General features: G+C 35.1%; 1 protein-coding gene across 1 annotated transcript; it reads left to right on the plus strand.

Annotated features, from left to right (window-relative positions):
* Window positions 1-2,734: 2,734 nt before the first annotated feature.
* Window positions 2,735-8,156, plus strand: LOC113369433. The gene is made up of 6 exons (XM_026610175.1): window positions 2,735-3,011; window positions 3,167-4,370; window positions 5,885-6,112; window positions 6,273-6,566; window positions 6,692-7,903; window positions 8,066-8,156. The coding sequence occupies exons 1-6, from the start codon at window positions 2,735-2,737 to the stop codon at window positions 8,154-8,156; spliced, it is 3,306 nt and encodes a 1,101-aa protein (XP_026465960.1).
* The last annotated feature ends 8,501 nt before the right edge of the window (window positions 8,157-16,657 follow it).

The raw sequence follows: 16,657 nt of genomic DNA on the forward strand, positions 1-16,657 counted from the left end.
AAAACATAAACTTCTCCTTCGGGAAGTTAAAAATAAGTCGGGTTTTCCTTTCTGACAAAATAACTCCAGAACGCACGAATCGATTTCGACAATTTTGCATTCGTTGGAAAGGTCTCGGGCTCCGCAAGGTTTATAGCTAAGAAAATTAGTGGTGCATGGCATCGTGCCCTAATGCAAATTGCTGAAACTTCACGCACCGTAATTAAACATTCGAGTGATAAAAATAATCAATAATTGTTTTAAATAATTAAAAATAGATTATCTTCTATATATATATATATATATATATATATATATATATAGCGGAATCAACACGCTCACATATGACACATGTCAGTTGATTTACGCAAATGGAATTATATATCAAGCAAGCTTAGCGATCTGATTGTTTTTATAAGATGGATTATTATGGTCGCGCTTTTTAAAACGATCAAAAAAATATTGTATCGAGTTTTTTGCCAACAAGCGTTTTCTCTTGATCGAAATTTAGATTTGATGTAATGTAATATCAACATCTTTATCAATTGAGACATTAATAAACAATCATTATCGAGTTGAAATAAAATTATTGCGATTTCATTCAAGAATTAATTTATTAATAATATATGGCCCACTAGCGCCATAATTGTCAAGACATATTTTGAAGTAAAAAATATAAATTGAAGTCTCAAGAATTATTAAGAAAAGACTTTTTAAAAATATAAATAATTATTATAAATGGCTCACAACTGCCATAATTCGAAGAGCATTCTAAGCATACAACTGAGACTCCGACCACGCACTTCAAGATCAATAACAACACGTGCTCAATAAATCACTTATTATCATGGTAAATAAGTCGATTATAAGCACCATGGCAACAGACAGGGAGCACCAGCAATCATAGGCAACCGCCACTCAACCGCTAACTCACCAGCGAAGGGCCACATACACTCAACCGCTAACTCATCAGCGAAGGGCCACATACACTCAACCGCTAACTCACCAGCAAAGGGCCACATACAATCAACCGCTAACTCACCAGCGAAGGGCCACATACAATCAACCGCTAACTCACCAGCGAAGGGCCACATACACTCAACCGCTAACTCACCAGCGAAGGGCCACATACACTCAACCGCTAACTCACCAGCAAAGGGCCACATCTACTCAACCGCTAACTCACCAGCGAAGGGCCACGTAAGCGATCAACAAACTCAACAAGCCAACACGGCATTCAAAACGGCCACGGCCACAAACAAATAAAATTTATCACATAATCTCAACCAAAAGAAATTTACAAGGAAGTTCAAGAATGGCAGTCAGAGATACAAAACAATCTTTTTCATTAGGGCGGAGTGATATAGCGGGTTGTCAACACGCATCGCGGCTCGTCAACACGCATCACATGTCTACTGGACAGATAGGCCCATTTAGTGACAGCACGGAGAAAAACAAAAATAAATTCAAGTGTCAGATCGTACATGGTTTTTGTTTCTCCCTAGTCGAATTTGCCAAAATGTATAATTTTTGAAACCTTTCTTTTCAATTATAAATAAGAAAATACCAATAACGTTTTATTAACGATCAGTGTGACAACACATAGTGTCGTGGATATTAATCATATATAAAATAAACGAAATATAAGTAATATTTTATGGAATTTATTATGACTACAATTGGTATTAATATGGAGGACTACTACAATTAATAATCCGTAATTACTACAATTTGGAACAATATGGTATTAATTACGGAACACCAGAACACTTCCATATTTTGGGTATCGAGTTTTTTGCCAACGAGCGTTTTCTCTTGATCGAAATTTAGATTTGATGTAATGTAATATCAACATCTTTATCAATTGAGACATTAATAAACAATCATTATCGAGTTGAAATAAAATTATTGCGATTTCATTCAAGAATTAATTAATTAATAATATATGGCCCACTAGCGCCATAATTGGTGACTCCGAACGTGAGTGAAATCGGTAAAACAACAGACATTCTCAACGTCTTAGTTCCCATAATTGGTGACGTCGGACGGAGAAAGGAAAACACTTGTCAAATACAAGTAAATTAACGAAGGTAAATTATACCAATTTTTATCAACATGTCGACTCGATCTACGTCCATCAATGACGAAACAGCGCTCAACAGATCTCTGATCGATCTGGATCACGAGGCGATCTTTAACACTAGCAATCCTCGTATTTCTGAACATGAACATGACAGTTATGCTGATCAATACAATATAGCAGCATTTAACAATCACCGTCTCACTCCATTCAATGGAGATTCTCCAGACCTATGGCTTTTAGTAATTGAATATGAGTTTCAGTCTGCTAGGATCAGGAGTGACGATACTAAGTACACAGCAGTACTCAAAGCCCTAGACTTCGAGACACTGCGCCTCATCCAGGATGTCCTCCGTAATCCACCAATGACAGGCAAATACGAATATATCAAAAACACTATATTAAGCAGAATGTCTGAATCTAGAGGTAAGCAAATTGACAAGCTATTAAAAAACTTAACTCTAGGACAGAAGAAACCATCACAGCTCCTACGAGAAATGATGAATTTGGCTAAGGGAGAGGTCAGTGAAGACATCATAATTAAATTGTGGTCAGAACGCCTGCCACACCATATTCGGCCACAACAAACTGATAGTTTCTCGTCATCTTGGTCCGGAAGCCCTGGCGGAAGTTGCCGATATTTTGGTCGATCACTGTAGCCCCACATCACATGTGATGTCCACAACACACAAGTCTTCAGTAGAACAGAGACTGGACCGCCACGAAACTCTGCTTATGTCATGCGTCCAGGAAATTAAGGAATTAAGGGCAATGTTAAACACTGAAAGACAGAAGAATGATCAACAAGAATCACAACTCAACCAGTATAGATCAAGAAGTGAACAACTCAATCAGTCAAGTTCTAGAAGTGGTTCTCGACATAGGTCCAGGACACCTTCACGTGGATCGGTTTGCTACTATCATTATAGATATGGGGAGAAGGCTACAAAGTGTGAAGAGCCCTGCCTGCTTAAATCTCTAAACCAGTCAAAAAACTTACTTCACCGTCATTAATTGGAGCTTGCCATGACGGTGAAGTAAATTCTGTCTGTTCTGAGCTCCGTCTTCATATATCAGACAGAAAGACGGCAATCCAATTTCTTATAGATTCAGGATCTGTTATATCCATTTTACCAGCTCAGAAGTTTGCCAATGGTCATTCTAAGGAAGAGTTAGTTCTTTTTGCAGCAAACTCTAGCAGAATTTCCACGTATGGCAAGAGAACTCTGGAGCTGGATTTATCACTACGCAGAAGCTTTAGCTGGCAGTTTGTTGTTGCCGATGTGGCGACAGCCATAATAGGAGCAGATTTCCTGAGCAACTACAATCTATTGATAGACTTGAAGGGCAGAAGATTGATTGATTCGACCACAGGCCTTACCTCTGATGGAAAGGTACTCAAGGCACAGCAATTCAACATCTCCACTGTTAACCCGGCAGAGCCTTTCAAGGATTTACTGGCACAATACATCGCTATAACAAAGCCACAGGTAACCACCAATAATAAATCATCTCTTTTTGCCCACAGGATAACCACAACAGGTCCACCATTAGCTTCAAGATTCAGGAAGATCTTCGGAGAAAAGGCTGTTGCAGCCAGGTCCGAGATACAAGATCTCCTGAATAGGGGCATTTTGAGGCCTTCCAACAGTCCATGGGCAAGCCCTATTCACATGGTTCCTAAAAAGAATGGCACATTCAGAATGTGTGGAGACTACAGGAGGCTGAACGCAAACACGTTGCCCGACAGGTATCCTCCACCATTAATACAAGATGTTTTCAATAATCTTCATCAGAAAGCAGTATTTTCTACAATAGATTTAGAAAAAGCTTACCACCAAGTACACATGCATGAAGAGGATATACAAAAGACTGCAATTATCACACCATGGGGACTCTTCGAGTATCTACGTATGCCATTTGGACTCAAAAACGCTGCCCAGACATTCCAGAGGTTTATCAATCACATATTCCAAGATTTCAATTTTGTTTACATTTATATAGACGACATCCTGGTCATGTCGACTGATATGAATGAGCACCGTAGTCATCTTCAATTGGTTTTTGAGAAGCTACAGGAATATTCACTCACAATCAACTTAGAGAAATGCGCCTTTGGAAAAGATGAAGTTAACTTCCTCGGGTACAAACTGAGTGCTGCAGGATATTCTCCTTCACCAGACCGAGTAGAGAAAATTATTAATTATCCAAAACCTTCGACAGTTATAGAACTCAGAAGATTTTTGGGCATGGTAAACTATTATCGTAAATCAATACCCAAAGCAGCAAATATACAAGCACCACTTTATGAGTATGTGAAGTCCTCACAAGGAGAACCCGCGCATTGCTCGTCTGGGATTTTGATAAAATTTGGCACAATGGTAGATTTCATGCCCAAACTGACTCTGGTAAAATATTAGAGGCCTATGAAAAGCGGTTTAATTATAAATATTAATTAAAATTTGCATTTAAGCAGCGCACTGTACACTATCGGTACACATAGCATGGAGCGTTTCTTCTTATCAGCGGGTGATTGTCCGAGTGGTAACGTCGGCGAATTGTAATTTTTGCGTCTATGGTCGAGAGTTCGAATCCTACTTAAGGTTTTTATTTTTTTTTACAATTTTCATTTCATATTTATAACTGCATGAGTTAATAATATTAAAATTAATTTAAATTTTAAATTGATTTTATATTTTTTATTAAATTCTATAATAAAGTCCCCTTTTACGTGTATATAAATTTGATGTGATACCAGAAAAATTGATGTAAAACATTATAATTTCATATTAATAACAACAGTAATAAGAGTGAAAAAAATATAATTTCTTTGCATATAAACGCTAATATAAGTTCTACAATTGACTGGATGATACTTATCGCAAAAACCAGATAAACATAAAAATAGCTTGCAGCTTATTTCTCCACACAGGTAAAGTTGTTTATTTAGAAAATAGAAAATTGTTGTCAAATCAGACAACAAGAAAAACAATTAACTAAAAAGAAAAAAACATTCGAGATACATTCTCTGATTAATCATCAGTTATCTGTGTATATTTTTAAAAAAATGATCCAATACGATTGGTTTGCAAGCAAATTGGCAAGTATTAGAATTTTTTAAGAAACCATCGCTAGTGCAAAATCTTTATGCAACACTGCCTAAATTTTTGAAATGTCCTCACTGAAAAATTTATTTTTTTGTTTGTTGTATTTTTAAGTATCATCCAGTCAATTGTAGAACTTATATTAGCGTTTATATGCAAAGAAATTATATTTTTTTCACTCTTATTACTGTTGTTATTAATATGAAATTATAATGTTTTACATCAATTTTTCTGGTATCACATCAAATTTATATACACGTAAAAGGGGACTTTATTATAGAATTTAATAAAAAATATTAAATCAATTTAAAATTTAAATTAATTTTAATATTATTAACTCATGCAGTTATAAATATGAAATGAAAATTGTAAAAAAAAATAAAAACCTTAAGTAGGATTCGAACTCTCGACCATAGACGCAAAAATTACAATTCGCCGACGTTACCACTCGGACAATCACCCGCTGATAAGAAGAAACGCTCCATGCTATGTGTACCGATAGTGTACAGTGCGCTGCTTAAATGCAAATTTTAATTAATAATTATAATTAAACCGCTTTTCATAGGCCTCTAATATTTTACCAGAGTCAGTTTGGGCATGAAATCTACCATTGTGCCAAATTTCATCAAAATCCCAGACGAGCAATGCGCGGGTTCTCCTTGTCAGTCAAAAACGACAAGACTAAAATTGAATGGAATGACAATTCATTATCAGCATTCAGCAAGCTGAAGGAAGCTCTAGCAAATACAACTCTTCTTCATTTTCCTTCAAGTATAGCAAATATTAATTTAATTACAGATGCATCTACAACAGCCATTGGAGCAACTCTGGAGCAGGAAGAAAATGGTGCATGGCACCCTATAGGTTTCTTTTCCAGAAAGCTCACAGCTACTGAACAGCGATATTCAACCTACGATCGGGAACTACTAGCCATCTTTGCGGCTTTAAAGTATTTTGAATATCTGCTAGAGGGAAGGCACTTTATAATTAAGACAGACCACAAGCCAATCACACACGCATTTCAACAAAAACTGGAGAAAGCATCAGATCGTCAGCGACGGCAGCTAGAATACATATCACAGTTTTCGACTGATATTATATATGTGAAGGGTGATCAGAACGTTGTTGCTGATGCGTTGTCCAGGATCAATGCCATCAAAGCTAACCGAAGAGGAAATTTCGCAAGAACAGAGCAAGGACGTTGAAATGCAAACTATATTGAACGGCAACACATCTAATAATCTTCAAAAATTGACATTAGGGGGCTATCCAGTTTATTGCAACAGGCAAGATAATTGTGTGAAGCCCTACCTTCCACAAAGTCTTCGCAGAATTGCTTTTGACATTGTACATGGAAATGCACACCCAAGCATAAGGATTACTTCAAGGGAGTTGCGAAGAAGGTATGTGTGGCCTGGGATTGGTAAAGACGTCACCATGTGGGCACGTCAATGCATTCCTTGCCAAAAATCCAAAATACACAAACATAATCACCTCATCCTATCCATATTCCTATTCCTGAAAACAGATTTTCGCATATTCACATTGACATAATCAAATTACCTAATGTTAATGGATATCCTTATTGCCTAACAATCATCGACAGATTTACAAGGTGGCCAGAAGCTGTTCCTCTAAAGAACATTTCTGCAGACACGATTGTCCAAGCCCTATTTGCAAACTGGATATCAAGATTTGGTACACCATGTGTGATAACATCCGACCAAGGATGCCAGTTTGAATCAGCTATATTCAAATCATTAATGGATGCAATAGGTGCTAAGAAAATACGGACAACGGCATATCACCCTCAGTCCAATGGTCTGGTTGAACGCTGGCATAGAACCCTGAAAACAGCTTTAATGTGCTCTCCTGAGCCTTGGATCGAAGTATTACCTGTAGTCTTACTAGGTTTACGTTCTTCATACAAAGAAGACCTTGAAGCATCTCCTGCTGAGATAACCACAACAGGTCCACCATTAGCTTCCAGATTCAGGAAGATCTTCGGAGAAAAGGCTGTTGCAGCCAGGTCCGAGATACAAGATCTCCTGAATAGGGGCATTTTGAGGCCTTCCAACAGTCCATGGGCAAGCCCTATTCACATGGTTCCTAAAAAGAATGGCACATTCAGAATGTGTGGAGACTACAGGAGGCTGAACGCAAACACGTTGCCCGACAGGTATCCTCCACCATTAATACAAGATGTTTTCAATAATCTTCATCAGAAAGCAGTATTTTCTACAATAGATTTAGAAAAAGCTTACCACCAAGTACACATGCATGAAGAGGATATACAAAAGACTGCAATTATCACACCATGGGGACTCTTCGAGTATCTACGTATGCCATTTGGACTCAAAAACGCTGCCCAGACATTCCAGAGGTTTATCAATCACATATTCCAAGATTTCAATTTTGTTTACATTTATATAGACGACATCCTGGTCATGTCGACTGATATGAATGAGCACCGTAGTCATCTTCAATTGGTTTTTGAGAAGCTACAGGAATATTCACTCACAATCAACTTAGAGAAATGCGCCTTTGGAAAAGATGAAGTTAACTTCCTCGGGTACAAACTGAGTGCTGCAGGATATTCTCCTTCACCAGACCGAGTAGAGAAAATTATTAATTATCCAAAACCTTCGACAGTTATAGAACTCAGAAGATTTTTGGGCATGGTAAACTATTATCGTAAATCAATACCCAAAGCAGCAAATATACAAGCACCACTTTATGAGTATGTGAAGTCCTCACAAGGAGAACCCGCGCATTGCTCGTCTGGGATTTTGATAAAATTTGGCACAATGGTAGATTTCATGCCCAAACTGACTCTGGTAAAATATTAGAGGCCTATGAAAAGCGGTTTAATTATAAATATTAATTAAAATTTGCATTTAAGCAGCGCACTGTACACTATCGGTACACATAGCATGGAGCGTTTCTTCTTATCAGCGGGTGATTGTCCGAGTGGTAACGTCGGCGAATTGTAATTTTTGCGTCTATGGTCGAGAGTTCGAATCCTACTTAAGGTTTTTATTTTTTTTTACAATTTTCATTTCATATTTATAACTGCATGAGTTAATAATATTAAAATTAATTTAAATTTTAAATTGATTTTATATTTTTTATTAAATTCTATAATAAAGTCCCCTTTTACGTGTATATAAATTTGATGTGATACCAGAAAAATTGATGTAAAACATTATAATTTCATATTAATAACAACAGTAATAAGAGTGAAAAAAATATAATTTCTTTGCATATAAACGCTAATATAAGTTCTACAATTGACTGGATGATACTTAAAAATACAACAAACAAAAAAATAAATTTTTCAGTGAGGACATTTCAAAAATTTAGGCAGTGTTGCATAAAGATTTTGCACTAGCGATGGTTTCTTAAAAAATTCTAATACTTGCCAATTTGCTTGCAAACCAATCGTATTGGATCATTTTTTTAAAAATATACACAGATAACTGATGATTAATCAGAGAATGTATCTCGAATGTTTTTTTCTTTTTAGTTAATTGTTTTTCTTGTTGTCTGATTTGACAACAATTTTCTATTTTCTAAATAAACAACTTTACCTGTGTGGAGAAATAAGCTGCAAGCTATTTTTATGTTTATCTGGTTTTTGCGATAAGTATCATCCAGTCAATTGTAGAACTTATATTAGCGTTTATATGCAAAGAAATTATATTTTTTTCACTCTTATTACTGTTGTTATTAATATGAAATTATAATGTTTTACATCAATTTTTCTGGTATCACATCAAATTTATATACACGTAAAAGGGGACTTTATTATAGAATTTAATAAAAAATATAAAATCAATTTAAAATTTAAATTAATTTTAATATTATTAACTCATGCAGTTATAAATATGAAATGAAAATTGTAAAAAAAAATAAAAACCTTAAGTAGGATTCGAACTCTCGACCATAGACGCAAAAATTACAATTCGCCGACGTTACCACTCGGACAATCACCCGCTGATAAGAAGAAACGCTCCATGCTATGTGTACCGATAGTGTACAGTGCGCTGCTTAAATGCAAATTTTAATTAATATTTATAATTAAACCGCTTTTCATAGGCCTCTAATATTTTACCAGAGTCAGTTTGGGCATGAAATCTACCATTGTGCCAAATTTCATCAAAATCCCAGACGAGCAATGCGCGGGTTCTCCTTGTCAGTCAAAAACGACAAGACTAAAATTGAATGGAATGACAATTCATTATCAGCATTCAGCAAGCTGAAGGAAGCTCTAGCAAATACAACTCTTCTTCATTTTCCTTCAAGTATAGCAAATATTAATTTAATTACAGATGCATCTACAACAGCCATTGGAGCAACTCTGGAGCAGGAAGAAAATGGTGCATGGCACCCTATAGGTTTCTTTTCCAGAAAGCTCACAGCTACTGAACAGCGATATTCAACCTACGATCGGGAACTACTAGCCATCTTTGCGGCTTTAAAGTATTTTGAATATCTGCTAGAGGGAAGGCACTTTATAATTAAGACAGACCACAAGCCAATCACACACGCATTTCAACAAAAACTGGAGAAAGCATCAGATCGTCAGCTACGGCAGCTAGAATACATATCACAGTTTTCGACTGATATTATATATGTGAAGGGTGATCAGAACGTTGTTGCTGATGCGTTGTCCAGGATCAATGCCATTCAAATGCCATCAAAGCTAACCGAAGAGGAAATTTCGCAAGAACAGAGCAAGGACGTTGAAATGCAAACTATATTGAACGGCAACACATCTATTAATCTTCAAAAATTGACATTAGGGGGCTATCCAGTTTATTGCAACAGGCAAGATAATTGTGTGAAGCCCTACCTTCCACAAAGTCTTCGCAGAATTGCTTTTGACATTGTACATGGAAATGCACACCCAAGCATAAGGATTACTTCAAGGGAGTTGCGAAGAAGGTATGTGTGGCCTGGGATTGGTAAAGACGTCACCATGTGGGCACGTCAATGCATTCCTTGCCAAAAATCCAAAATACACAAACATAATCACCTCACTCCTATCCATATTCCTATTCCTGAAAACAGATTTTCGCATATTCACATTGACATAATCAAATTACCTAATGTTAATGGATATCCTTATTGCCTAACAATCATCGACAGATTTACAAGGTGGCCAGAAGCTGTTCCTCTAAAGAACATTTCTGCAGACACGATTGTCCAAGCCCTATTTGCAAACTGGATATCAAGATTTGGTACACCATGTGTGATAACATCCGACCAAGGATGCCAGTTTGAATCAGCTATATTCAAATCATTAATGGATGCAATAGGTGCTAAGAAAATACGGACAACGGCATATCACCCTCAGTCCAATGGTCTGGTTGAACGCTGGCATAGAACCCTGAAAACAGCTTTAATGTGCTCTCCTGAGCCTTGGATCGAAGTATTACCTGTAGTCTTACTAGGTTTACGTTCTTCATACAAAGAAGACCTTGAAGCATCTCCTGCTGAGATGGTTTATGGAACCACATTAAGACTACCAGGCGAGTTTTTCACAACTAAAGAACTGTCATCCGAGCCACAAGCATTTCTGGACTACCACAGAAGAATAATGCGGGATATTAAACCTACAGCCACAGCTCATCATAATAAAGCTAATATGTTTGTGCTCAAGGATATGAATACATGCACTCATGTTTTTGTCAGGGCAGACCATATTAGAAAACCACTTGAGCCTCCATATAGTGGACCATATGAAATTATAGAAAGAATTTCAGACAAAGTGTTCAAAATTTCTATGGATGGTACTGATAAGAACATATCGGTTGACAGATTAAAACCAGCATATACAGTTAAAATAGATAATAGTCAACCAAGCTCATCTCAAGAATTTAAATCACATAACTTGGAGTTATCGATTGACCCTCCAAAAAAGATGAAACCTAAAAAAGTCTCCTTCAAATTTTAATAATCAAATTCATTTATTTCTACCGGATACTTCTTTTTCTTTTGAAGGGGAGTGATATAGCGGAATCAACACGCTCACATATGACACATGTCAGTTGATTTACGCAAATGGAATTATATATCAAGCAAGCTTAGCGATCTGATTGTTTTTATAAGATGGATTATTATGGTCGCGCTTTTTAAAACGATCAAAAAAATATTGTATCGAGTTTTTTGCCAACGAGCGTTTTCTCTTGATCGAAATTTAGATTTGATGTAATGTAATATCAACATCTTTATCAATTGAGACATTAATAAACAATCATTATCGAGTTGAAATAAAATTATTGCGATTTCATTCAAGAATTAATTAATTAATAATATATGGCCCACTAGCGCCATATATATATATATATATATATATATATATATATATATATATAAATAAGTCGGGTTTTCCTGCCTGACGAAATAACTCCAGAACGCACAACCGATTTCGACAATTTTGCATTCGTTGCAAAGGTTGGCTAAGAAAATTAGTTGTGCATGGCATGGCATCGTGCCTTAATGCAAGCTGCTGGAACTTCACGCACCGTAATTAAAAATTCGAGTAATAAAAATAATCAATAATTGTTTTAAATAATTTCAAATAGATTATTTTTTACATATATAAAAATAAGTCGGGTTTTCTTGCCTGACGAAATAACTCCAGAACGCACGAACCGATTTCGACAATTTTGCATTCGTTGGAAAGGTCTCGGGCTCCGCAAGGTTTATAGCTAAGAAAATTAGTTGTGCATGGCATCGTGCCTTAATGCAAGCTGCTGGAACTTCACGCACCGTAATTAAAAATTTGAGTAATGACATTAGGAGAATTATCAGAATTATGCTTGGTTAAGTCAACGAGCAATCCTTGCCGCAAAGAATAATGATGTACATGCACTGAATTTCACCATTCAATCAAAAATTGCTGGAGATTTGGTGACATACCAATGATTCCGACTGGTCTTCCGTTTGACTTCAAACGATTCCAATTTCCAGTGCGCCTTGCGTCCGCAATGACAATTAACAAGTCGCAAAGCCAATCGCTTAGTGTTTGCGGGATAAATTTCGAATAGATTATTTAGAAAATCTTTGTTTTACACATGGGCAGTTAGACGTTGCCTGTTCACGAGTTGAAAAAACATCCGCTTTTTTGTGTTAACGTCAGACCAAAAAACAAAAAATGTGGTTTACCAAAGAGCACTTCAATGAAACAGATAATTTGCGGATTCACTTTCATTTACTTAGAGAATTTCAACTTAAAAACACTTCATTTATGTCATCAAAATAAATTCATTACTGTTGTATAACAAAATCTAATTTTCTCTTTTCAAATATAAAACAAACAAAAAAAATTTTCATCTTTCTCACGAAACCAACTGGTAGCGAAACGGAGTTCATCGGGCTTGCTAGTATTATATAATTATTTAATTATAATATTATAATTATTTCTAATTGTTATATAATTATTATATTGTTTTATTTTAATTTTAGATAAACTCTGAACGTTGTGTGACAAATGTCAACTGTAATTGTGTATATAATAAGGTACGTAAGATAATAAACACATAGGTGTATATAATCTGTTCAATAGGAAGTCAAAATGTGGGAATGAGACACCAGCCAGATCAATGAGTTCTTGATCTTTTGTCACTGATGAAAATCAGCAAAGGTTTTTTGATCATTACCGCATTTTTTAATAACAAATTTTTTATTACTAACATGCATTTTTATCGGCCGAGTATCTACAACACTACAACTATTTCTGTTTGACACAAATTATTTGTTATATAATGGTTACAAATAAATGTTTGTGAGTTGACATCAGAGCTTGAGTAAAAATCAACTTGACACTCTTGGTCAACTTTTAGAGATACAATCGGAGGAGAATCACATTCATTTATCACTTCCATTGGTTCTTGTATAGTGAGTTCAGAAGTTGATGGTGGAGGTGTTTTTTTATTTTGCGGGTAATTAAACGCTTGTATCTAAAATATTAAATTATTAACATTGATATAGTTTACCAAATAAGTTTCACCTGTTTATAATCGTAAATTCATTAACTTTTTGAGCTTTATAAAATGCAGGAACAAAGCTAGGACTCAATACCTCGTCCGATTTTTTTCCTCCAATAAAATGTGCAAATATATATTTTGCAATATTTCAGCATTGAATTAATTAAACTGTTTGCAAAATAAACATTTTAGGGCTATCTGATGAATTTTTTTTAATCATAAAATTACAATTATTATATAACAAAATGTAATATATAGATAATAGTTATACATAATCAAAATACAATATATAAATATATATTTTTCATTATTTCAGCCTTGTTTGCAAAACAATTTTTTCTAATAAACATTGAATCTTGATAATATAACAATTTATTTACTTATAATTTTTTTTGCTAAACATAACAATTTTACAACTATTCATAATACTTCTGTAGCGACCTGTCAACACACGTCGCATTTCAACTTGACAGATGTACATTATTTTGAGCTCATCATAGTGTCAGCGCAAAAACAAAAAGTTGATTAGTCAGTTTGGATCTTTCTATTGTTTCTCGATGTTCGAAATGCCAAAATTATAATTCTTAACTTTTTTCCTTTTTCATTATAAATACTCAAATAATATCTACGTTTTATAAATGATAAATATAATTACACATAGTGTTGTTACTATTGTCATATTAAACAATATACGTAATATAAAGAACACGAGTTTCTTTAGTGGTGACCGCGAACGTGAATTAATAGCACGCATATAGAAAGAAAGAAGGTAAGAAGATCAAGACACATTTAGAAGTAACAAAAAAATAAATTGAAGTCTCATGAATTATTAAGAAAAAAATTTAAAAAAAATATATAATTAATATAAATGGCTCACACCCGCCATAACTCGAAGAACATTCTAATCCTACAACTGAGACTCCGACGACGCACATCGAGAGCAACAATAACACGTGCTCAATAAATCACTCATTATCCTGGAAAATGAGTCGATTATAAGCACCACGGCAGAGGACAGGGAGCACCAGCAAACAATATGACAACCGCGCAAGCAAACAATGGACTAAACAAACATGGCAACCGCCATACAAAACGGCCACAAGCAAGCAAACAATGCACCAAGCAAACATGGCAACCGCCATAAAAAACGGCCACATGCAAGCAAACAATGCATCAAACAACACGACAAAAATGGCCACGGCCACAAACAAACAAAAATTAATCACACAATAAAAAAAGGAAAAATTAAATTAAAAAAAAAATCTCAACCAAAAAATTACAAGAAAATTCAATATGGCAGTCAGAGATGCAAAACGATCTTTTCATTGGGGCGGAGTGATCTGTAGCGACCTGTCAACACACGTCGCATTTCAACTTGACAGATGTAAATTATTTTAATTATTATTAATATAGGATCTTAAGTTTTGAACATAATCTCTATGGATCCTTTCGCATGAGCCATTCGACTCAGGTCTGTACGGGGAAGTTGTTATCTTTTTAATTTTTAGTAATTTGCAAACGTCCTTGAATAAATTGCTAGTAAACGTGGTGCCTTGATCAGATAGAATTTCCTTAGGAAAGCCGAATTTTAAAATAATTTCTGAAACGAATGCATTTGCGACTGTCGAACTTTCTTGGTTACAAATGAGGATCGCTCCTGCATATTTTGTTAAGTCGCATATAAATGTCAACAAATATTTATTTTCGGAGTCAGAAACGGGGTAAGGGCCGCAAATATCAATACAATTTTTTTCGAAAGGCTCGCAGGCTGTTATAACTAAAGGTTGCCTTGTTTTCTTACATACTTTATTTTTTCGACAATCAGGACATTTACTTACATATGATTTAATTTGTTTTCGCATTTTTGGCCATTTGTATATGCTACGTATTCTGCTGAACGTTTTTTTATGGCCCAGATGACTTCCCGTATATTGTGATCTATGAAATTGGTTTAAAATCTTACTTATCTCATCCGGTGTTAAGCCGGCCACAGACGTAACTGTATACTTGTGCAACTGAATGAATGCGCAACCAGGCGTATTTTCACAGCGCCCACAGACGGTTCAAGTTTATATTCAAGTACTTGCGCAAGCATATCACAAATGTCAAATAATAAATGTCAAAACATAACCTAAAAATATATCTTTTTTATTAATTTATATATTTACAGCATCAGAAGAGAATTTAAAGTGTTCATAGGGCTAATTTCATAACTTTTAATTGTCGATAACTTCATAAACTTGTATTATGAATTCGCTACAAAGTAAAATAGAAACGGAACATGTGCTGCCACACGCGGCCAACGAGTGAACTTGCCGACTTGAACGATTGCGCAATTAAAATAATTGAAAAGTGCTCATGCCAACTCGCTTGCACCAGTCTGTCAAGTTGCGCAAAAAAACACCCCACAGACGCTACAGAATACATGTGCAAGTCGCAGGTTGCGCAGTTATACAGTTACGTCTGTGGCCGGCTTTAGGTTTTCAATAATTTTGTCATAATAAATTTTTAATTTTATGTCGGTGTCTCTGAAAATGTATCGTAATAAAATTCTAAAATTTTCTATTGGTATGTGGCAAAAACTTTGAAATTATGCCGGAGCTGGAATAGCAATGGATTTTATATTTTCTTGAATTAAATGAGCTTTTAGATTTAAGAGGCAATGGAAAAAATCTTCAAGTGTTGGCTGGGAATTCATGTTATTTACAATTGAGTAAAAAATTTGTTTTTGAGAGTAGTTTAAGTTGAAAAAATCGTGTGTTCCGTAATTAGCCAAATTGTTATTAATGTTACTATGTTGGAAAAAATCGAAATATTTAGTTAATTTATCATCGGGAGTTTGGTTTTTTATCACGAATATCAATGCGGATTCTTCATGTTTTAGGGATGTGAAAAAGCTTCATTCGATTCCACGATATTCTTATTAATTATAACCGAGGTTTTAATAGTATTTAAAAAATTTCAAAATTAATTTCGGAATTAAAATTGCATCTGCATAGAAGAGATAATTTTGGTTTAGAATCGATAGGAATAGATGAAATATTTCCATTAGATGCTAATTCTTGAATATCAAAAAATGAGCGAGATAAACTATCAGCATTCGTATTAGATGATCCAGATTTATAAATTATATCAAATTCATATTCTTCTAAAGAAAGCCTCCAGCGCATTTGCCATGAATTTGGATCTTTACATTTGTACAGGTAAATAAGGGGCATGTGATCGGTGTACAATTTGAATGGTTTTCCATAAAGGTAAGGTCGGAAATGTTTTATGCTCCACACGATTGCTAAAAGTTCTTTGTCTATAGTAGAATATTTTTTTCTGCGGGGTGCAAGGTTTGCGATGCATATGAAATTGGTAAATCTTTTCCTTCGACATTTTGAGATAGAACCGCGCCTAATGCAAAACCGCTTGCGTCCGTGGTTAATGAAAATTCTCGATCGAAGTCGGGATACTGGAGTAAAGGTGGATTTATTAGTTTTTGTTTAAGTTCGTTA

This window comes from Ctenocephalides felis, unplaced genomic scaffold, assembly GCF_003426905.1.
Source record: "Ctenocephalides felis isolate EL2017-DRISC unplaced genomic scaffold, ASM342690v1 CF-g0.4_SCAFFOLD_01346, whole genome shotgun sequence".
In the NCBI taxonomy this organism is placed as follows: domain Eukaryota; kingdom Metazoa; phylum Arthropoda; class Insecta; order Siphonaptera; family Pulicidae; genus Ctenocephalides; species Ctenocephalides felis.

Excerpts from the sequence above, each read along its gene's own strand:
- LOC113369433 (XM_026610175.1), top strand. The coding sequence starts at position 2,735 with ATGTCCACAACACACAAGTCTTCAGTAGAACAGAGACTGGACCGCCAC. Across the intron at positions 6,113-6,272 it reads GCCATCTTTGCGGCTTTAAA|GGTGATCAGAACGTTGTTGC; the intron begins GTATTTTGAATA and ends ATATATGTGAAG. Across the intron at positions 7,904-8,065 it reads ATACAAGCACCACTTTATGA|CAGCGCACTGTACACTATCG; the intron begins GTATGTGAAGTC and ends TTTGCATTTAAG.